This window comes from Chiloscyllium punctatum, chromosome 30 (genome assembly GCF_047496795.1).
Source record: "Chiloscyllium punctatum isolate Juve2018m chromosome 30, sChiPun1.3, whole genome shotgun sequence".
NCBI classification, from domain to species: Eukaryota; Metazoa; Chordata; class Chondrichthyes; order Orectolobiformes; family Hemiscylliidae; genus Chiloscyllium; species Chiloscyllium punctatum.
Window position 1 is genome coordinate 24,698,951 of NC_092768.1, and position 23,422 is coordinate 24,722,372.

General features: G+C 44.9%; 1 protein-coding gene across 2 annotated transcripts; it reads right to left on the reverse strand.

The window, feature by feature from the left end:
- Positions 1-334: 334 nt before the first annotated feature.
- Positions 335-19,533, reverse strand: LOC140455294 (zinc-binding protein A33-like). Of its 2 annotated transcripts, none has more exons than XM_072550044.1 (6): positions 17,821-19,533; positions 17,348-17,437; positions 17,015-17,248; positions 16,409-16,431; positions 14,916-15,031; positions 335-1,353 (listed from the first exon to the last, which is right to left on the reverse strand). In XM_072550044.1, the coding sequence occupies exons 1-6, from the start codon at positions 18,229-18,231 to the stop codon at positions 803-805; spliced, it is 1,425 nt and encodes a 474-aa protein (XP_072406145.1). In that variant the 5' UTR covers positions 18,232-19,533; the 3' UTR covers positions 335-802. The 2 variants fall into 2 exon arrangements, with proteins under 2 accessions (XP_072406145.1, XP_072406144.1); XM_072550043.1 differs by having other exon boundaries at positions 17,342-17,437.
- Between the last annotated feature and the right edge of the window lie 3,889 nt (positions 19,534-23,422).

Here is a 23,422-nt window from a genome sequence, read left to right on the forward strand (position 1 = left end):
GAGAGAATCACAGATATTGATTTGATTGAAGAAACTATTTTCAAATTTGATACTGCATTCCAATATAAATTATAACTACATAAACATAGACAAAATCTGAATTGGTTCCATACACAGAGTGCTAGAGTAATGATTTTTATCAAACAGATATTTTCATTGGAGTGACTTAAGGATTATTTCACAGGAGATAATGCTGAGAGAGCAATAACACAGGGATAAGTGATAACTGTGACTCCACCTACATTGCAGTTTGCACTAACTGAACGGTTTCAAACATGGTTAAATATTATCTGATCATGACATAAATGATCAATTCACCCATCACTTTCAAATCTGAGGTTTTCAAATTTTCCAATTTTATGAAAGAGCAGTAATATTCTGGGCAATAGTTACAGACCTGAGCAAAACAAGACCAGTCTCGCTATGTTACTAAATCATGTGCGGGATATACATTACTGACACATGGTGAAAGTCTAAAGAAAATCAGTATGACATTTTTATTTTGACTGAGCCCAGTCCCCCCGGAAAGACTCCCCTGAGCCCAGTCTGAGACCCACTGACTGATTCATCTCCAACACCGTCATGTAGCGCCATCTCCCGCCTGTGGAGCAACATTACAGGCAGGAAGGTCCCCGGGTTCCTGCAGCTCACAGCTCATTCTACCCAGTCAGTCCCTCTCTACAATTGAGCTTCTATTTGTTTCTTCTCTCCCCCTCCCTCTTCCCCCAGACTGAGACTGACCCCCATCAGTTTACAGCTGGCAGGAGGCAGGGGGACGGGGTGAAATTATGGGATGGATCTGTCAGTGCCCTTTCATCCTGCAGATTGTCAGCGGGGCGGAGTTTTTCCCATCGTCATTCCCTCCCGGACTGAAGATGGGAAAGATCCTGTCAGTGAAAGTGTGGGTGAAAGTGTGGAGATGGGACATGGTGTCCGCATTGTAAAATGACACCTGTCCACACTCATAGTCCAGGAAAACCCCGATCTTCCGGGGATTCTCACTTGGAGAGAGGGGAGTCAGAGAGGGGGAGGTGGAGGCAAAATAACCACATCCAGGAAACAGCCTCACAATCCAGAATCCAGCCTCCGGTTTGGGGCCAATCCTCCCTTTCCTCTCCACAGACTCTCGGGCCACTCCCAGAATCCACCGGGTCTTCTCTCCCACCTCCACCTCCCAGTAATGTCTCCCTGATGTGAATCCCTCTGATCCCAGGACACAGAACCAGAAATCAAATCTCTCCGGGGAGTCAGGGAGCGGCTGCTCTGTGTCTCCGAGTCTCACACTGGTCCGGTCCTCAGAAAGGATGAGCAGGGGATGGGCTGTGTTCGGATCCAGAGTCAGAGAAGCTGGAGCTGGGGGAGAGATCAAATAACACCATCAGAGAGAGAGAGGGAGCAGGTAGTGAGGGGTTGACTGATAGAGTGGAGGGGAGATAAGGCGAGTCTGCAAAAGGGGAGTTTGAAGGAGGGAGGGACAGGGTGTGGGGGAGTGAATGGGTGTGGTGTGGGGGGAGGCAAGAGTGAGGAGATAGGACAACTTTGAGAAGGTGGATGGGAGTTTGTGGAGTGAGAGAATGGGGGATGTTGTGTGGCCTGAGTGATGTGAGGGGGAGGGGAGTCTTCACAAGGAAGAATTTTATGAACGAGCCTCACTAAACAAAGAAAACCTGCAGAATTGCAACTTATGGAGTGATCTGTATGTTCTAATGCTTGAGTCAGAAAACGTTAGTCTGTAGGAACAGTGAGTAATTAAGAGGGTTAATGGGAGGTTAACCTTTATGTCGCAAGAAGTTGAACGTTCCTGTAAAACTTTTATCTCATAGTTATGGGAAGAATCAGAGAGTCGACTTCTTTCGTCATAGAGCCAAAAAAAAGTGAAGCTGTCATTGTCCCAGAGTCTGTTCTCTGATCCGAGAGAGAGTGAGAAAGCGAGTGTTGAGTTTATTGTCGCTGGCAGTATCCCTCATTGAAGGGGCATGCATGAGAAGGTAGGATCTTCACAGTGATAGGAATTGAACCTGCACTGTCACTCTATATCACACACCAACTGTCCAGCCAACTGAGCTAACCAACCAACATTGGTAATTCAGTATCAAATGATGACAATGGGCTGAAGGGGCTCAAGAGCCTCTCAACATCTATTCCATTGCCCAGCAATGAGGTAACTTGGGGAAATAAACAGTGATGTCTTGAAAAAGGTTCTTTGTACAGAAGAGGATGTGCTGTGGAGGTCTTCGATTGTACAAAGCTAGTTCAATCCGCAGGACCCGATCAGGTGTTTCCCAGAAACTAGGGAAGCTTGGGAAGAGATTGCTGGATCCCTTACTGACATACTTGTATTATCAACAGCTCCTGGTGAGGTGCCAAAACTGAAGTTGGCTAATTTGGTGCCATTATTTAAAAAAATAAGCTGTGAGGAAAAGCGCAGGAACTATAGACAAATGAGCTTTACATCAGTGGTAAGTTATTGGAGAGGGTGGGACAGGATTAATATGCAATTGGAAAGGCAAGGACTTATTAGGAATAGTCAACATGGCTTTGTAAGTGGGGAATTGTGTCTTGATTAAGTTTTTTGAAGAGGTAACAAAAAAGATCGATGAAGACAGAGTGATAGATGTTCTCGATATTGATTTCAGAAAAGTTTTCAACAAGGTCTGCATGGTAGACTGATTGGAGAAGTTAGATCACATGGGATCCAGGGAGGGTTGCCAATTCAGTTAAAAAAATTGGCTTGAAGGTAGAAGACAGAGGGTGATAGCAGAGGGTTGCTTTCCATACTGGAGGCCTGTGACCAGCGGTGTGCCACAAGGATTGGTGCTGGGTCCCACTGCTTCTGGTAATGTATATAAATCATTTGGGTGCAAACATAGGAGGCAGGGTTAGTAAGTTGGCAGGTGACACAAAAATATTGTCTGGTGGACAGTAAAGAAGATTAACTCAGTTGGCAACAGGCCCTTGATCAGATGGGCCAATGGGTCGAGCAGTGGCAGATGGAGTTTAATTTAGATAAATGTGAGGTGTTGCATTTTTGTTGGGCAGACCAGGCCATAACTAATACAGTTGATAGTGGAGCCCTAGGGAATGTTTCTGACCGGGAGGCCTGGGGGTGCAGGTACATGGTTCCTTGGGATGGAGTTGCAGGTGGACAGGGTGGTGAAGAGAGAGTATGGCACGCTTACCTTCACTGGTCAGAGCGTTGAGTATTGGAGTTGGGGTGTCATAGAGTCATAGAGATATACAGCACAGAAACAGACCCTTTGGTCCAACCCGTCCATGCCGACCAGATATCCCAAACCAATCTAGTCCCACTTGCCATGTTGTGGCTCTGCGGCACATTGGAGTGAGACATATTGGAGTGTGGTTCTGGTCACCCTTCTATGGGGTAAGTATGTTGTGAGGCTTGAGAGTTTCAGAAAGAGTATTTGCAGGGGTGTGCTGGGACTGGAGGGTTTGAGTTATAGGGAGTGACTGAATAGGCTGGGGCTTTTTTTCCATGGAATGTCAGAGGCTCAGCGGTGACCTGATCGAGGTTCATAAAATGACAAGAGGCATGGATAGGGTGAACAGCCAACATTCTCCAGGGTAGGTAACTCCACAGCTGGAGGGCATAGGTTTACGGTGAGATTGAAACGATTTAAAAAGAGCCCAAGGGGAAATTTTTTCATGCAGAGGGTGGTGGGTATATGGAATGAAATGCCAGAGGAAGTGATGGAAGTGGCTTTATTTATACAATGAAAAATCATCTGGATAAGCACATGAATAGCAAGGGTTGAGGGGGATATAGACTAAATGCTGGCAAATGGGACGAGGTCAGTTTGGGATCAGTGGAGACTCCTTGGATGGAAGAGTTTGTTTCCATCCTGTGTGACTCTGTGACTCCATCTGAAAAACTTCCAAATGCTGCAAAGATTTCTGTCTCCTTTCAGGCAGTGAATTGCTGATGCCAACTAGCATCTGGGGGGAAAAATGTTATCCTAATTCCCCTCAAAAACCCCTGCTCCTTCTCTTAATCTATGCACCTGATATTGTCCATTCCATTGAGGGGAAAAGTACACTCCTGTCTACCAAATATGCAAACTCCATAACTTTCTACACCTTCATCAGGTTCTCCCCTCGGCCTTCTCTGCTTCAATGAAAACATCCCCAGCCAATCAAGTCTGTCTTCAGAGGTGAAACGCTCCAGCCCAGGCAACATCTTAGTGAATGTCAGCTGTTCCAGACCTGCCCTGTCTCCTGTTGGATTTTCTACACACTGCCTTAAAAAGATCACATGGAGACATTTTAAGAATTCTGTCCTGTCTAAGCCCTTCAGAATCTGCATGTCCCAGTTCATCCTGGGGAAGCTGAATTCCCCTGATGTAAGTAACATGTTGTTATTTGCACTTTTCTGAGATTTGCTACATATCAGTATTTAATCTATCTCTGACTGTGGTGGATCTACAGTACATTCCCAACAATGTAATTTCCAATGTTTATGAAGTTCTCCCCATGTGGCCTCAACAGAGTGGAAAAAGAGATGCTGTTCTTCCAGTTTGTGCTGAGCCTCAATCTGGAAGAACAATATCTCATTTCCCACTTGGGGACCCTGGAGCCTTCAGGACTCAGTATTGAGTTCAATAATGTTAGGGCCTGAACACCTTCTTCCAAGTCCTTCACCCACGCGGACACCCCAGGCCCTATCATGACATGAGGTACTTTCAGTACAACCAGCCCTATTTCACCTCCTTATAGTCCCCACTATCATATTTTCTGTCTCCCTGGCTCACCATTATTCATCCCTTTGTCTGTCTGACTGTCTTTCTCTCCTTCTGGGCTCTGTCTCCACCAATTTTTTTATTTCCTGATAAATCCCAATCCCACAGTCCCCCCTGGACACCCTGTCTTCAGCATATAATCCACCTATTCTAGCTAACATCTAGTTCTGTTGAAGGGTCACTGGACCAGAAACATTAACTCTACCGTCTCTCCATAGTTGATGCCAGCGTGACTGAGTTTTTCTCGTAGATTCTATTTTCGTTCCAGATTTACAGCATCCATTATTTTATTTCATGGTTAATGTGAACTTCCCTATGTTATTGATATCCAGAGGAGATGGATGGACCAGGGAAAGTGGGAATAAGTATGAGGAGTGAGAGTGATGTAAAGTGGGAGAGGAGAATATGAGATTATTAATGAGTGACATTTAGAATAATAGGGATGTAGAGTTGGGAAGTGATATGGAGGGAACACCAATGTAATAGCAATGCCAGGTGGAGGAGGGAGATAATATTGGAGTGTGATGCAGAAGAAAGAATGAGGTGGAAGGGACAATAATGGGTCCTGACAGGAATGGGCACTGTGGGATAGAAGGGGAAGGGAGTATGAGAGTGAGGGGAGAGACAGAGCATGAGGACAATCTTCTTTGTGACCTCTTCAAAAATCTCAATCATGTCAGTGAATCAAGGTTTCCCATGCACGAAGCCATGAGGACTATTTCTAATCTGTCCTTGACTTTCCGATTGCATGTAAATCCTGTCCCATAGAATCCCCTGTAACAACTTACCCACCAGTGACGTCAGACTCCACAATCACCTGGTTTTTCATGACAGCCTTTCTTAAATAATGGCACAACATTAAGAATCCTCCAGTTTTGCCTCATCTCACCCTTGGCTATTGATGATATAAATATCTCAGCAATGGGCCCAGCAATTTCTTCCTTAGCTTCCCACAAATTTCTGGGACCAACTTGATCATGTTCTGGGGACTTTATCTACCTAAATGCATTTTAAGACCTGCAGCACCTCCTCTTCTGTCATATGGACTCTGCAAGACATCAATATTTCTTTCCCCAAGTTCTATGTCCTTCTCCACAGTAAATTACTGTCGAATGTTAAAATCCCAGACCATTACAAACCTATTAATCTGATAGATATCGGAGATCTCCCTACATGATGCTTCTCAATTTCCCACTGACTATTTGAAGGCCTACACCACAACTGCAATGGGATAGTCATCCTTTTCTTATTTCTTCATTACACCCACAAAATTTCCCTGGACTGTCTCCCAGGAATATCATAGAACATAGAACAGTACAGGCCTTTCAGCCCAACAATGTTGTGCTGAGCACTTATCTTAATCTAAGATCAACCTAACCTACACACCCCTCAATTTACTGCTGTCCATGTGCTTGTCCAGCAGTCGCTTCAATGTCCCTAATGTCTCTGCTTCTACTACCACCACTGGCAGTGCATTCCACGCGCACACCACTCTCTGCGTAAACGACCTACCTTTGATATCTCCCCTACACCTTCCTCCAATCACTGTAAAATTATGACCCCTTGTGACAGCCATTTCTGCCTGGGGAAAAGTCTCTGGCTGTCTACTCTCTCTGTGCCTCTCATTACATTGTACACCTCTATGAAGTCACCTCTCTTCCTTCTTTTCTTCAGTGTGAAAAGCCCGAGCTCACTTAATCTCTCTTCATAAGACAAACCCTCCAATTCAGGCAGCATCCTGGTAAATCTCCTCTGCACCCTATCTCAAGCATCCATATCATTCCTGCAATGAGGCGACCAGAACTGGACACAATATTCCAAGTGTGTTCGAACCAGGGTTTTACAGAGCAGCAGCAAACCTTGCAGCTCTTAAACACAATCCCCCTGTTAATGAAAGCCAAAGCACCATATGCATTCTTAACAACCCGATCAACTTGGGTGGCAACTTTGAGGGGTCCATGTACATGTTCCTGTTCCTCCACACTGCCAAGAATCCCATCTTTAACCCTGTGTTTCACATTCAAATTTGACCTTCCAAAATGAACCACTTCAGATTTATCCAGGTTGAGATCCATATGCTACTTCTCAACCCAGCTCTGCATTCTGTCCATGTCTTGTTGTAGCCTGCAACAGCCCTTGACACTACCTACAACACCACCGACCTTTATACCATCAGCAAACTTACTAACCTACACTTGCGCTTCTTCATCCTAGTCATTTATAAAAACTACAAACAGCAGAGAGCCATGAACAGATCCCTGAGCGACACCACTGGTCACCGACCTCCAGGTGGAATACTTTCCATCTTCTACCCTCGCTGTCTTCTTTTGGCCAGCCAATTCTGTATCCAGACAGTCAGATTTGCCTGTATTCCATTCCTCCTAACTTACTGAATGACCCGACAGTGGGACACCTTCTCAAATGCCTTACTGAAATCCATATACATCACATTCACTGCTTGACCTTCATCACCTTGTCTCGTCCCATCCTCAAATAACTCAATAAAGTTTGTGGGGCATTCCCAGCCTCTCAGAAAGCATGCTGACTACCTTTAATCAAACTATGTTTTTTCCAAATAGTCCTATCTGTCAGAATGCTTTCCAGTATATTGCTTAACACAGATGTAAGACTGACTGGTCTGTACCTCCCAGAGGTTTCCCTATTCCCTTTCTTGAACAGATGAACAACATTCACCTCCTTCCAACCAGCCGGTACTACTCCCATTCAGAGTGAGGATGCAAAGATCAGAGGTGCAGCAATCTCATTCCTCGCATCCTGTAGTAAACTTGGATATATCTGGTCCAGCCCAGGGACTTATCTATCTTGATGCTTCCCAGAATTTTCACCATATCCACTTCCTTCATATCCATCTGTTCAAGCCTATTAACCTGGTCCACAGTGTTCTCACTATCAACAAGGTCCTCTGTCCAGTGAATACTGAAGCAAAATACTCATTTAGGGTGTCCTCTACCTCTTCAGAGTCCAGTCACAAGATCCTTCCACTATCCTTGATTGGCACTACCCTCTCTCTGATCGTTCTCTTATTCTTCACTAAGTGCAGAACGCCTTTGGGTTTTCCCTAATCCTTCCCACCAAGGCTTTTTCGTGCCCCTCCTAGCCCTCCTTAGTCCACTTTTGAGTTCTTTCCTTGCTACCCTGTAATCCTCTAAAGCTGTGCCAGATCTTTACTTCCTCAACCTTAAGTAAGCTTCCTTCTTCCTTTTGACGAGAAGCCCCACTGCTCTTATCATCCAAGGCTCCTTCACCTTACCATTCCTTGCAGTCTCAGTGGGACAAAATTATCCAACACTCACAACAAGTGCTTCTTACAGTGTTTTTACATTTCTGTTGTACCTTTCCCATAGAAGGATTAATTTACCTTCCCAGCAGCCACCTTGTCCTTGGTCTCACCGCTCCCACTGCTGCTGCAAAACTATCCTCCCTAAGTAAAGGCCTAATGTTGTCCTTAACTAAACATGCCACTCCCCTCCGTATTGCTTCCCTTTCCATCTTTACTGTAACATCTGTACCCCAGTAAATTAAGCTGCGTCCTGCCCTTCACTCCGCCATGTTTCATTGCTAATAACTATGATATCCCAGTCCCATGTGCCTGACCATGTCCCAGGTGCATCTGCCTTAGCTGTCAGCCTCTTGCATTAAAATTAATGCAATTTAATTTCTCAGTCTTACCTCATTCTCTGCCATTCTCCTGCCTACCTTGAATATTTAATTTGCTCCCTTTATCTCCGACACCAGCCTCTTTTTTTGTCTGTTCTTACTATCCCTTTGGGTCCCATCAACACACCCTCGCCTGCGACGAGTTTAAACCCTCCCAAGTCGCACTAGCAAATCTCACCAGGATGTTGGTCCCCTTTTAATACAGGTGCAACCCATACTTCTTATAATGCTCACTTCTACCCCAGGAAACATTCCAAAGGTTCAAAAATAGAAATCCTTGCTCCTTACACCCGCTCCTTGTCCACATATGAATCTGCCTTATCCTCCTATTCCTACTGTCACTACCACATGCTACCAGGAGTAATTCAGATAGTACTACCCTCAAAGGCCTACTTTTTAATCTCCTGCAGCATTATTAGAAATAATACAATGTATAAATTCCCTTGGTGTCACTGGATGTTTTCACCACAAGCAATATAATCAAAACTGGTGACTTTCTTATCATCCCAACACTGTTCCTGTGACCACACAGTTCCCAGATTGATTTTCTCATTTCCTACATTACAACAGACAATATTCCACAAAAACACTTGAATGGTTCAGAAGCTGTTTGGGTTGTACTGTGGGCACGCGGATGATATTTGAACAGCATTTGATTTACTGTACTTATCTCTGTAATGTTTTTTCCATTACCAAGGGTTGAGTTAATTATTCATCTGGCGATTCATTGATTTCCATTTCCCCCCTATTCCTAACATCCCAATACACACCCTTCCCTGACCTGGAAGTGGTAGCAATTTTACAGTCACATGTACCTCTTACAGGACCACCCATCACCTTCTCACACTCCAAACCCTTGGAAAACTGACCAGGAACATTGTTCTTTTTCTTCCTTGCTCAGTGCAAAGTAAATTTACAATCCAAAACAGGCCCTTCGGCCCTCCAAGCCTGAGCCGATCCAAATCCACTGTCTAAACCTCTGGCCCAATTCCTAAGCATTTGTATCCCTCTGCTCCCCACATACTCAAGCATCTGTCCAGACTCACCTTAAATGAATCTACCATGCCTGCCTCTACTACCTCTGCTGGCAACGCATTCCAGGCACCTACCATCCTCTGTGTAAAGTACTTGTCACGTATATCCCTCTTAAACTTTTCACCTCTCACCTTGAACGCGTGACCTCTTGTTATTGAATCCCTCATCCTGGAAAAAAAGCTTATCTCCACCCTGTCTATACCCTTCATGATTTTGTAGACCTCAATCAGGTCCCTCCTCATTCTCCTTTTTTCGGATGAAAACAAACCTAACCTACTCAACCTCTCTTCATAGCTAGCACCTTCCATACCAGGCAACATGCTCATAAACCTTCTCTGCACCCACTTCAAACCGTCCACATCCTTTTGGTAATGTGACAATCAGAACTGTACACAGTATTCTAAATGCAGCCAAACCAAAGTCTTGTACAATTTTAACATGATTTGCCAGTGCTTATACTCAATACCCCATCCGATGAAGGCAAGCATACCATATGCCTTCTTGACCACTCTATCCACCTGTGCAGCCACCTTCAGGGCACAATGGACCTGAACTCCCAGATCTTTCTGCTCATCAACTTTTTCCAAGGTTCTTCTGTTTACAGTATAGTTTGCTCTAGAATTAGACCTTCCAAAATGCATCACCTCACATCTGACTGGATTGAACTCCACCTGCCACTTCTCTGCCCAACTCTCCAGTCTATCTGTGTTCTCCTGTATACTTTGACACTCCCGTATGCTTTCTGCTACTCCATCAATCTTCGTGTAATCTGCAAACTCACTGATCAGAACAACAATGCCTCAGGATCAGAACCCTCAGACTGCATTGGCCCTTTGTTCAAATTCATGGAGCAGCAAGCAGGTTCACTGTTTGTTCAATGAGATTACTCACAATATCGACCCCATGACTGCCTCACAGCAACCAGGAGCTAAGTTCAGTTCCAGCCTCAGGGGACTATTCGTGTGATGTTTGACTGATCTCCCATGTCTGCATGAGTTTTCTCCCACAATCCAAAGATGTGCAGTTTTTGTCTACAGTGTCCAGGGATGTACAGGCTATGTGGATGAGCCTGGGGAAATGTGGAGTTACAGAGATATAGTGGGGGTTGAGTCTGGGTGGGAAGCTGTTCAGAAGGTCATTGTGGATTTGATAGGCTGAATGGCTTGGAGGGATTCTATGATTCTATCAGCCTCACTATCTGAAAATTGCCTTTTCATGCTCTCTTATGGAAGTTTACAAGCATTTCTCTCTTGTTTAACATGTGACTATGTTAAACCAATAGGTATTTATCAAGCTTAGCAGGTCTGGCAGCATCAATGGAGAGAAATCAGAGTTAATGTACAGGATCAAGTGACCCTTCCTGAGAACTGATGTAGGTAGAAAAATGTTGGTTTATATACAGAAGATAGGGTGGTGGGGAGGGGAGATGGAGTAAATAATAGTTGGGGATAGAGCCCAAAGAGAGAGAAGAGCAGTTAGTCAGACAAAGGACTGAATAATGATATGGTTTGGAGGGTGAATAGCTGTTAATGGACCCTGTTAATGGATCACAATGGGTGGTGTGTAATGGCAGACTCTGTAATAAGAAGTAGTCAGACTGGTGAGTCCTGATGAATGATCCTGATGCAAAATGTCGACTTTCCTGCTCCACCAACACCATCAGATCTGCTGTGCTTTTCCAGCTCTACATTCTATCCACTCTGATTTCCAGCATCTGCAGTGCTTACTCTCTTCAAGTCTGTGGTCACAAGGTCTGTCTGTATGGGTTGGTGTATGTACATGGAAGAGCTCAGGCCTTAAAGTTGTTGAAATCAATGAATCCGGAAGGCTGTAGTTTCCCCATGTGGAAAATGGGGTGCTGTTCTTCCCACCTGCACTGAGTTTTGCTGGGACATTGTAGCAGGGCTGAGACAGATGTTGGCCAGGGAACAGGGTGGTGGGTTAAACTGGCAGGCAACTGGAAGGTCAGGGTGTTTTTTTTTTTGCAGAAAAAATGTAATGCAAGTGATCACACAGTCTTTTCTTTGTTTCCCCAGCATAGAGGAGACCACATTGTGGGCAGGGAATGCAGCAGATGAGATTGCGTGGAGTGCACGTAAAGTGCTGTTTCACCTGGAAGGTACATTAGAGCCCTTGCTTACTGAGGAGGGAGAAGGTAAACGGACAGATGTTACACAACCTGCATTGCAAGGGAATTTGCCATGTTGGAGGGGTGTTGGGAGTAACCAGAGTGTTTCAAAGGGAACAGCCCCTGCAAAAGGCTGACAAGGGAGGGGAGCTGTGTAATGTCAGGTGATGGCAATCTCACTGGAGGTGGTGGAAGTGGTGGCTGATGATCTTGTGGCTGTGGATGCTGATGGGATGGTAGGTAAGGACAAGGGTAACACTATCACTGTTGCAGGAGGGAAGAGAGGGGGTGAGGGTTGTAATGCAGGAGATGGTTTGGACCCAGTTGAGAGCTCTGACAACAGAAGTGCTGATAATAGTTGGGGATAGAGCCCAAAGAGAGAGAAGAGCAGTTAGTCAGACAAAGGACTGAATAATGATATGGTTTGGAGAGTGAATACCTCGGTTGAAGAAGAAAGTGGACATTTTGAAGGCTCCCTTGTTGGCACCATTGGACCAAATGTGATGGAGACATAGGGACTTGGAGAATGGAGTGGAGACTTTATAGGAAGCATGGTGCAAGGACATATAGTCCACGTAACTGTGGGAGTCAGTGGGATGATAATGGGTATTGGTGACCAGTGTGTCCCCAGAAATGGAAACAGAGATTTGAAGAAGGGAGGAGTCAGAGATGGACCAGGTGAAGATGGGAACACAATGGAAGTGAAATCAAAAAACATTTTGAATTCCTGATGAGAGAGGGAAGCAGCACTGATATCAGCGATATATCAGAGGAAGAGTTCTGGGTGAGGGCCAGAATAGGACTAGAACAAGCTTGTTCCGCATACCCCACAAAGAGACAGGCATAACCAGTGCCCATGCAGGTACCCATGGTCACCCCCTGACCTAAGGAAAATGAGGGGAGTTAAAAGTGAATTTGTTCAGGGTGAGGATGAGCTCGGCCAAGCGGAGGGGGAATGGGGATGGTTCAGGCCTTCAGGAAAAAATGGAGAGCCCTGAGACGATCCTGGTGGGGGCTGGAGGTGAGATGGAGATGGCGATGAGGGGACAGCTGGAGAGTGCAAACTGGAAATTCTGAAACTGGCATTAAGCGTCCAAGGAATCAATCACAAATATGTGGAGACTGACTGGACCATGTAGAAAAGACTGAGTCAAGGTCAGAACTGATGAGCTCTGTGGGGCAGGAACAGGCAGAAACAGTGAGATTGTTTGTGAATTTTGGGAAGGAAGTTGAAGTGAGTTGTGTGGGGTTGGCGGGCTGTCAGCTTGGAGGCAGTGCTCTCAGATCCAACCCTGACTTTGTTATGAAGCCTGCTGATCACTTCCTCTTGACCATGGATGTGCAATCGCTCTACATCTCCAACCCCCACCAGTATGGTCTCAGGACTCTCCACTTCTTCCTGGAACAAAGGCCTGATCTGTCCCCACCACCCACCACCGTCCTTCACTTGGCCAAGCTCATCCTCACACTGAACAACTTCTCTTTTAACTCCCTTCATTTTCTTCAGGTCAGAGGGGTGGCCATGGATACCTACATAGAGCCAGGAATTACTAGGGCCTATGTGGAACATTCTTGATCCAGTTCTATGCCAACCCACAGCCACAGCTTTTTCTCCAGTATATAGATGACAATATTAATGTTGCCTCCCTCTCTTGTCTGGAATTAGAAAAGGTTATCAATTCCAACTTCCACCCCACTCTTACAGTTCCCTTCTTCAATATCCCTGTTTCCATTTCTGGGAATAGAAATATCCAATATCCAATATAAACCCACTGACTCCCACAGCTACCTGGACTGTCCATCCTCACACCCTGCTTCCTGTAAAGACTCCATTCCATTCTCCCAGTTCTTGCATCTACATCACATTTGGTCGGATGATGCCAACTTTGACAAGGGAGCCTCCGAGATGTCCACTTTCTTGCTCAGTCAAGGATTCCCCGGCACTGATTTTGACAGGGCCTCTAACTGGTCCCGACCTATCTCCCACACTTCCTCCCTCATCTGCTGTTCCCTCCCGCAACAGCCACAGGCTTTCCTTTGTTCTTACCTTACATCTCACCAACATCCACATCTAGAGGATCATTAGCTACAATTTCTACCACCTCCAGCAAGATGACACTACCAGACACATAGTCTGCTCCCCTCCTTTATCCACCTTCTGCAGGGACCATTCCCTCCGGAACACCCTGGTGCACTGTTCCTTCACTCCCAACACCCACACAAAGCTCGATGGCATCTTCCCCTGCAACTGCTGAAGGAGTAATTTACTTCCTCCCACCTCAGTATCCAAAACCCCAAACATACCTTGCAGTTGAAGAAATACTTCACCTGCACTTCCCACAGTCTAGTCGACTGCATTTCCTGATCACAATGTGGTCTCCTCCATCTTGGGGAAACAAAGTGGAGACTGGGTGACCACTTTGAAAAGCATCTACTTTCTGCCTGCAAAAAGACCCTGAGCTTCCAGTTACCTGCCACTTTAACACACAACCCTGTTCCCTGACCAACATCTCTGTCTCAGACTTAAAGTGTTCATTTTCTGCTTGTGGACCCTGCAGCTGTCTGGAATTAGTATCGAGTTCAATAATTTTAGGGTATGTGTTCTCCCATGTCCTAGCGCCCCCACCCAACACACTAGGCCTTGCTTCCACAGAGTATGACATTATACACGACCTAATGTTGGCCACTAATAGTCTTCGTTAACAGCTATGCACCTTGCTACCCAGATCATTGTCCACTCCTTTGTCTGTCTAAATGCTCACCTCTCTTTTTGGGTTCTATCCCCATCTATTGTTTACTCCTTACTCCCTCCCCCCCACCCTATCCTCTGCATATAAACCAACTTTTCCAAGCTAGCATCAGTTCTGAGGAAAGGTCGATCAATCCAAAATGTTAACTCTGATTTCTCTCCACAGATGCTGCCAGACCTGCTGAGCTTTTCAAGCAACTTTTGTTTTTGTGTCTCCACAATCCCCATCAGGTATGTGCCTGTTAACACTGGTTCTTTTATGTTTCCACATGTCTTCCCTTTTAATATGATAAAAACTGTTCCTCCAATGTCACTCCAGATGGAGCTACCTCAGTGTCCTTTAGAAATCCTGTCTCCATGCTCGATTCCTCTGGTTAGACAGAACCCTTCACTGCTCTGACACACAGAGCTGATGGCTTCAGACACTTGTCCAAATGAACCTATAGAAACTACAATGTTTCCAGGGAGAGTCTCCCAGAATTAACAACTAGCGATGTGAAAATATAAACAGGGGCCACAGAGCCCTTGCACAACTGCACCAATCATCAGGAAAATGAATACACAAGTTTACCTGGATAAATGGTGTGTATTGTTTCTGTCCAGACTGTGCATAGTAAAGGGCAGGTGAACTGTCTGAGAGATAGAGAGGCATCAGCAGCTGTGAGTGTGTTCTGCTCCTCAGTAACCCTGTAAGTATTAAACAGATGACATTATAAATTCTGCTTTGTTATAATGTTTATGAAATGATTTAAATATTCAATATTTCAGCATTGACTGAAACGCGAACAATGAGCTAGACAATGAAACGTTCATCTTATTTTAAAACTGATCCAAAAATAGATGATAAGATTAGATTCCCTACAGTGTGGAAACAGGCCCTTCGGCCCAACCAGTCCACACCGACCCTCTGAAGGGTAACCCACCCAGACCCATTTCCCTCTGACTAATACACCTAATACTATGGGCAATTTCACGTGGCCAATTCACCTGACTACACACCTTTGGACTGTGGGAGGAATCCAGAGCACACCCACGCAGACACAGGGAGAATGTGCAAATTCCACACAGACAGTCACCTGAGGCTAGAATCGAACCTAGGAATCTAATGCTGTGCGGCAACTGTGCTAACCGTGCCATCACCTAGGCAAGGGCAAGGATTGGAAACCCCCAGGTCCAGAGAAAGGCACATGTCCTTATCACAGATCAGTTACTGAGACATCACACACCATGGAGATCATAAACATTCCCTCCATCCCCTTGCTGTGTTATGAACAGAGCTTTTGGAACAGCAACAAAAAACTGAAACACCTAAAAACCTCATGTCCAACTGTGTTATACATGTTTCCCACAACCCTCTGAGAATCCTGCTCCTCTACTTCCAGCCTCCTGACCATCTCTGATTTTAATCTCTCCCCCCATTGGAGGTTGGACCTTCAGCTGCCCAGATCTTCAGCTCTGGAATTCCCTCCCCAATCCTCTCCATCTCTCTATTCCTCTCTCCTCCTTTAAGATGCACTAAAACCTGCATCAATATCTCAGTGACTCTTTACTATAATTTCCAATGGTTATCTGAAATACCTCAGAACATGACATGATACTAAATAAAGTTGTTTTTATTAATTTTGCATTTATTGTACACTTTATAAAGGCTACGTTGCGAGTTGTAAAATGTGAAACAAAAATGATTCCCCGTTTAAATTCTGACTGTCTCCGGTTGGTCAGGATCCATGCCTTGTGTCTCTCACGGGGTCAGGGGGAAGGTCACAGCCAGACAAACAGCCCAAATCAGGGCAGTGATCACTTCCAGCCTGAGAACCAGGCTGTATTATTTACAAGCATCTTGTCATTGTTTACAACATCGTAGAAGTGTTTTATAAAAGCATGTTTCAAGTCTGTAATTAGCTTCTTATTATAAAAACACTCACGTGTGAATCATAACCGGAGTAACTGTCATCGATGAATGACACTTAAACCGACGACAGTAACCAGGAAATAACCCCATAATAACCCGTCCCTGAGTTATTGAGCAAACTGTGCAGAGTTTCAGTAAAGAGCATGTCCTACCTTCTCTTCCGACAAGCTTCCTCCTGAAAGAAATGAATCACAAACAGTGAGGATGGCAGTAACAGATTTCAGGAGGAGACAGACAGGCTGCTGAAATGAGCAGACACAACACGGAAGTGTAAAGTGATACATTTTGGAAGGAAGATTGAGGAGAGGGAAAAATAAACTGAAGCTGACCATCAATCCCGCTCACGGACACAGTGACTCTCACACTCCCACTGTACCAGACACAGCCACACACTCTCCACAGGGAACTGGATTACAATGGGAGTTAAACTTGGGGAACGCGGAGATAATAACGAAACAAAAAAACCATCACATCGCATTCGCGGGACAATGTCGGTATTCCCGAGAATCTGCAGACACTACGGCAGCGCTTACAAAAAGAACAGAAATTACTGGAAAATCTCAGCGGGTTTGGACGGATCCGTGGAAAGAAATCAGAGTGAACATTTCGGGAGCAATGACCCTTCGACAGAGACAACGGCAGAATCGTCCGGACAGCCACAAGATCAGTTCAGTATGTTTTACATTAAATTCCATATTATTTTTACAGTTGTCATCATGTCCGGAATCTATCAGCAATAACCTATAATATTCCCTTACCTTCAGAAATATCAGCTCGTCTTTTTGTTCCATTTGTTTCCGCAGCTTTGAGAGTTCCTCCTCAATAGAATTTAAATTCTCCTGAATCTCTCGAAGGTTTTTCTCCATCGGTTCTACAACCCTCTCCTCTTCTTCCCTGAGATCTCTGAGTAAACGCTGCTCTTTCTCAGTGAGAATCTGGTGCATTTTAGTGAACTCGGATGTGATGTGGGTCTGCAGACTGCTCGCCTGTTCCTACCAAATGAAATGTGAAACCTCATTAATGTCCCGCGATAAAGGGAACAAAACTAACCGAGATCCCAGAGAATCAGCACAGGGAGAGCTCACCCTCACTTCGGAAATCTTCCGTTTCTGGGTCAGTTCCGTTTGTAGAACCGCCGATTTCTTCTCAGTGAGAGAATCTAAGGAAGATTTCAGCTGATCCTAGAATTGGAAAATAACGATGAGGTTAGATTCCCGATAGGGTGGAAACAGGTCCTTCAGCCCAACAAGTCCACACCAACCCTCCGAAGAGCAACCCACACAGACCCATCTCCCCACATTTACCCCTGACGAACGCACCTAACGCTGTGGGCAATTTAGCGTGGCCAGTTCTGACCGCTGAGCGACACTGTGCCACTCAAATTAAAGTCGGACCGTGTTCGTCCCTGAAAATGTGACAAAACCTTTCAAAAATATTTCCGAGATCAATAACCTTACAGGAGAGCAGTTGTGGTTCAGTGATCGAGTTACTGTCTCTGTCCCCTGCTCCAGTCATCTCAGGGAACTGATTGATAGAAATCTCGATGACAAAATACAATGTTTACCTTGTAGATTTCAACAGCCTCATTGATCGGCAGGAAGCGGTGCTCTCTGTGTTCCCGCGAATCTCTACAAATCAGACAGATCAATTTCTTGTCAGTTTCACAAAACAGTTTCAGATCTTCCTGATGTTTCTCACAGTGAGGTTTACTTTCCTTCTCTATCGGATCCAGCTTTAATTCTCGAGCTTTCTCTGCCAGATTCGCTAAGGCCCGATTTACCCTGAGGTTTCTTTCCGTAAACTCCTCTCTACATTCCGGGCAGGAGTTTATCTCCTTCCTTTCCCAACTCTGGATGATACAGGAGCGGCAGAAGTTGTGTCCACACTCCAGTATAACCGGATCGGTGAAGAAATCCAGACAAATGGGACAAATTGTCTCCTCGGTCCAACTCTCTCCCTGCTGTCTGGAAGCCATGTTCACCCTCAGCGTTTCCTGTTTCAAATCGCTTTCAGTTTGAATGTTCCGGCGCTGGTGAACACGTTCAGTTCAGCGTTTCCCCGAGGAATTTCACTGCAATACTCAGAGACTGATTACAGGAAATCGGAAGGGGCCTATTCAGCCCCCACCATTCAACATGATTCTGTCTGATCGATTACTCCAGTGCCTTTTACCCTCCCGATTCCAATAACCCTCAATGCCGTTGGTAATCAGAAATCTGGAAACTCCATTCTGAAACGTGCTGAAAGAGTGATCTCTCACGCCCCTCTGCTGTAGAGAATCACAAAGATTCACAGCCATCCGAGGGAATTCAAAATTCTCCTCATCTCAGACCGAAGTGAGAGCCGCCTTATGTTGAAGTTGGGCCCTGGTTCAGGAATCTCCAGCCCGGGGGCAATATCTTACCTGAAGCGGCACTGTCCACCTCTTTAAGCATTTTGTAAATTTCAGCTTGATCGCCTCTCATTCTTCAAAACTCTGGGCAATACAGGCTCCGTTTGCCCAGTTTCTCGTCATTGGACACAGTTCCGCCATCCCGGGAATAAGTCAGGTGATCCTTCTCTGTGTTCCCTGGATGGTAATGATAAAGTTCCTCTGACATGGAGACCAAATATACACACAGTCCTGCAGATGCAGGCTAGCTGAGCTCCTATCCAACTGAAGCAAGTCTTCCCTGCTCCTGTACTCAGATCCCCGAGCAATGAAGGCTCACTCACATTACTTTAGCCTTCCTCATACCTTGCTGCACCCGCTGATTACCTTTTAGTGATTCATTGACAAGGAACAGAGATCCCACTGTCCACCTGCACTCTTCAACCTCATCCTTCAGGAAATATCCTGCAAATCTGTTTCTCCACATAGTTTCACGTTTCTCCACATTATGATCCATCCAGGATGTTCTTGCCCATTCATGAAGCCTGACAATTCCTCCTAGAGCTGGTTTACATCTTCTTCACGACTGGGGCCCAAATAATGATACTTGCAGTTCCTGTCAGTCACAGCCTGTTACCGCGGGAATGTCCCAGTCACTCCTTCTCTCTGTTGTCCCTATGTTCACCAGTCGTTAATCCATACCTGTACCTTATCATAAACATATGTCTGTTGACATATTTATAAGGAGAGGAAAAATGTTGTCGTTTTGAAAGAGAAACAGAGTTAAATGTGGAAGGAGAATTGACTCCGGGCTGGGAGAGTGATGCTGACACAAAGAATGGGGTGGGGTTACAGACAGAGAGGAAGGTAGGTAGAGGTGAGGAGTGGGAATCACTCTGCCTCACACTTTGGTACAGACTGAACTTATGGCCAGTGACAACCCCTCTGGTGAAATCCAGTGTAAGACGGTCATTCCAGGCATTTGATTTTTCAGTATATTGCATTTATTTAACACCTTTCCCAACAAAAGAATGCCACTTTAAACACCATGAAATATTCTCTAAATTTACTCTGTGATGGAGGGAATACGTCAGGTACCTGGGGCCCAGTGAGCAGAGCAGCTGCCTTGTCCCCTCTCAGTCTCGCACGGCAGGCTCCACCTGGATTATTGTCCAGGCCTCGATGCCCCTGACCTGACTCAGAGGGAAGAGTGCTCCCACTGAACCACAACTGACACCTCCCACTGGAGCCGAGGCAGTTTCCCACCTGATTATGGAATGTTCCTTTCCAGAGAAGTCTGGAGAGATGAGCCAGTGGATTTCATATCAATGCTGTGAGCTCCCAGACACCTCCATAAGACAGGCCTCTGTGTTCAATTGATCATTCCCACCAACACTCGCTCAAAATGAAAGGAAATCAGCTGATTGTAAAAGGCCTTACAATGGATCCTTCCTTCAAGACTTGGAAGAATTTCTTTCCAGAAGGTAATGAGATTGTAGACCTCTGCCAAATGGAGTGGTTAACCTGGAAAGTATATTGGATGTGAAGCTGCGATACTGATGAGCACATGAGATTGAAAGCCTGGTTGGGAAATTGGCTGTGAGACAGGGGACAGAGAGGGGGTGGGGGGAAATAGACAGGTTTCCTCTCTTCATACACTTCCCTCATTTCCCTTCTCCCTGTCCCACATCCTGTAAAGGCCCCTGTCTGTCTGTCTGTCCTGTTGAGTCTGATTCCATCCAGTCACATGGTCACTCATAGAGTCATAGAGATGTACAGCATGGAAACAGACCTTTGGTCCAATCCGTCCATGCTGACCAGATATCCCAACCCAATCTTGTCCCACCTGCCAGTACTAGGCCCATATCCCTCCAAACCCTTCCTATTGATATATACCCATCCAAATGCCTTTTAAATGTTGCTATTGTACCAGCCTCCACCACTTCCTCTGGCAGCTCATCAGCAGCTTGTTTCAAAAATACCAAGAGCTCAGAATGAGCCGGGGGATGCTGTGACACTCTGAAGCTGCTTTTTATTTCACCTGTGCCCTGTCAGTAGGAATCTCTGTTATTGTCAGTTTCTGATCATGTGAACTCCTCACCTCATTGCACCTATGTTCTTGGCCCACTACCTGGACTATTGTCTATCACACTGAAATATTTATACCGACTTACTTGTTAATTCTTCAGTAATTTTATCTCCTTGTAGGATTGATTTATATTTCTTTTCTTTTGGTCACTCTATTGATTAATGATTTAGTTGGTGTGCTACATAGCCAGAAAAAAAGTGAGAGAAAAACTGGAAGGTCTGAAAGTGAATACATCACGTGGACCAAATGGGCTACACACAACAGTTCTGAAAGAGATAGCTGAAGAGATAATGGAGACATCAATAGAGTCATAGAGATGTACAGCACAGAAACAGACCCTTCCGGCTAACCCATCCATGCAACCTAATCTAATCTAGTCTTTTAAATGGTATAATTGTACCAGCCTCCACCACTTCCTCTGGCAGCTCATCCCATATCTGCACCACCCTTTGCTTGAAAAAATTGTTCCTTAGGTCCCTTTCCCATCTCACTCTAAACCTATGTCCTCCAGTTCTAGACTCCCCCACCCCATGGAAAAGACTGTTTATTTACTCTATCTATGCCTCTCATGATTTTATCAACTTCTATAAGATCATCCCTCAGCCTCTGACGTTCTAGAGAAAACAGCCCCAGCCTATTCAACCTCTCTCTATAGCTCAAACCCTCCAACCCTGGCATCATCCTTGTAAATATACTCTGAACCCTTTTACGTTTCACAACATCCTTCTGATAGGACAGAAACCAGAATTGCACACAATATTCCAAAAGTGGCCAAAGCAATGTTCTATACAGCTGCAACAATACATCCAACTCCTTTACTCAATGCTCTGAACAATAAAGGAAAGCATACCAAATGCATACCAAATTCCTTCTTCAGTGTCTTATCTACCTGCGACTCCACTTTCAAGGACCTGTGAATCTGCATTCCAAGGTCTGTTTATTCATCAACACTCTATTTCTGATGAAGGGCTTTTGCCTGAAATGTCGATTTTCCTGCTCCTCGGATGCTGCCTGACGTGCTGTGCTTTTCCAGCACCACTCTAATCTAGACAATCTGATCACGATCACATTGTACTCTGAAGTAATCTTTTTCGCTGTCCACTGCATCTCCAATTTTGGTGTCATCTGCAAACTTACCAACTATACTTCCGATGTTCACATCCAGTTCATTTTTCCATATGATGAAAAGCAGTGGACCCAGCACCGATCATTGTGACACACCACTGGTCACAGGGCTCCTGTTGAAAAGCAAACCTCCACCACCACCCTCTTCCTTTTATTTTTAAGCCAGTTCTGGTCCAAATGGCTAATTCTCCCTACATTCCAGGTGATCTTACCTCGCTATCCAGTCTACCATGAGGAACCTTATGAAAAGGTTGACTGAAGTCTGTACCTATCATATCCAACACTCTGCTCCCATAAATTCTATTAGTTATTTCTTCAAAAAACTCAAACGCATTCAAATCTGGCCTCACAGCCAGCGAACAATGTTGTGAAACATGAACGTGTTCAGAAACAATATAAAAGGATGTTGCCAGGGTTGGAGAGTTTGAGATGTAGGGAGAGGCTGGAGCTGTTTTCATTGGAGCATTGAATGCTGAGGGGGTGGCCTTATAGAAGTTTATAAAATCATGCAGAGCGCAGGCATGGTGAATAGCCAAGATCTTTTTTTGAAGGTTGGGAAGTCCAAAAGTAGAGGGCATAGTTTTAAGGTGAGATAGGAAAGATTGAAATGGGACCTAAGGGGCAGCATTTTTTAAAAAATGTGAAATGAACTGCCAGAGGAAGTGGTGGAAGTGGTAAAATTACAACAGTTAAAAGGCATCTGGGTAGGAATATGAAAAGAAAGAGTTGAGAGGGATATGGATCAAATGCTGGCAAATGAGACTAGATTAATTTAGGATATCTGCTTGGCATGTATGAGTTGGACTATAGGGTCTGTTCCTATGCTGAACATCTCTATGACTCTTTCACTCTATAACTAATGTGAGGCAGAATTTCTTCAACCAGAAGGTGCTTAATCTGTCAAATTCATTGTTGCAAAATGATGTGGAGACCAAGTCATTGGGTGCATTTAAGACAGAGATAGAGAGGTTCTTGATTAGCAAAGGGACCAGGATTACAGGGAGAAGGCAGGAGAATGGGGATTGAGAAATGTATCAGCCATGATCAAGTGGTGGAGCAAACACAATTAATGTATGACTTCATTCTGCTTCAGTACCCTATGGTCTTACAACATGGTCAGCAGACGCCAAACCAGCAATTGGATATATTAGTGATTCTTTTATATTTATAATCCCTAGACACCCAGGAAATATATCAGCCACGACCAAGTAGTGGTGCAAACCCGACTGGTGTATGACAGCATCGTGCTCATGTATCTTATGGTCTTACAATATGGTCAGCAGAGGGGAAGCCGGCATCTATATGTGTATAACCCCGAGTCACCTTCAGAAGTGATAACATGGTGTTCTGATCCTGTCAAGCTCCTGAATATCCTATTGAATGCCTCAATTAAAATTACTGTTTTTCACAAAGTGCTTTTCTTGCCATCGCAAAGCTTCGTCTAGCCCATGAAGTATTTCAGAACTGTATTCAATGTTAGAACGTGGAACATAAAGCACCCAGTCTGTGCAGAGCAGTCTCCCATGAACATCAATGTAAATAGGTAATCTAATCATTGTGATGTTGAATGAGGGATAAATA

Coding starts and splice junctions, on each gene's coding strand:
- LOC140455294 (XM_072550043.1), bottom strand. CDS start 18,231: ATGGCTTCCAGACAGCAGGGAGAGAGTTGGACCGAGGAGACAATTTGT. Junction 17,249..17,341: donor GGAAGATTTCCGAAGTGAGG/GTGAGCTCTCCC, acceptor TTCATTTGGTAG/GAACAGGCGAGCAGTCTGCA. Junction 15,032..16,408: donor GAAGCTTGTCGGAAGAGAAG/GTAGGACATGCT, acceptor TAATACTTACAG/GGTTACTGAGGAGCAGAACA.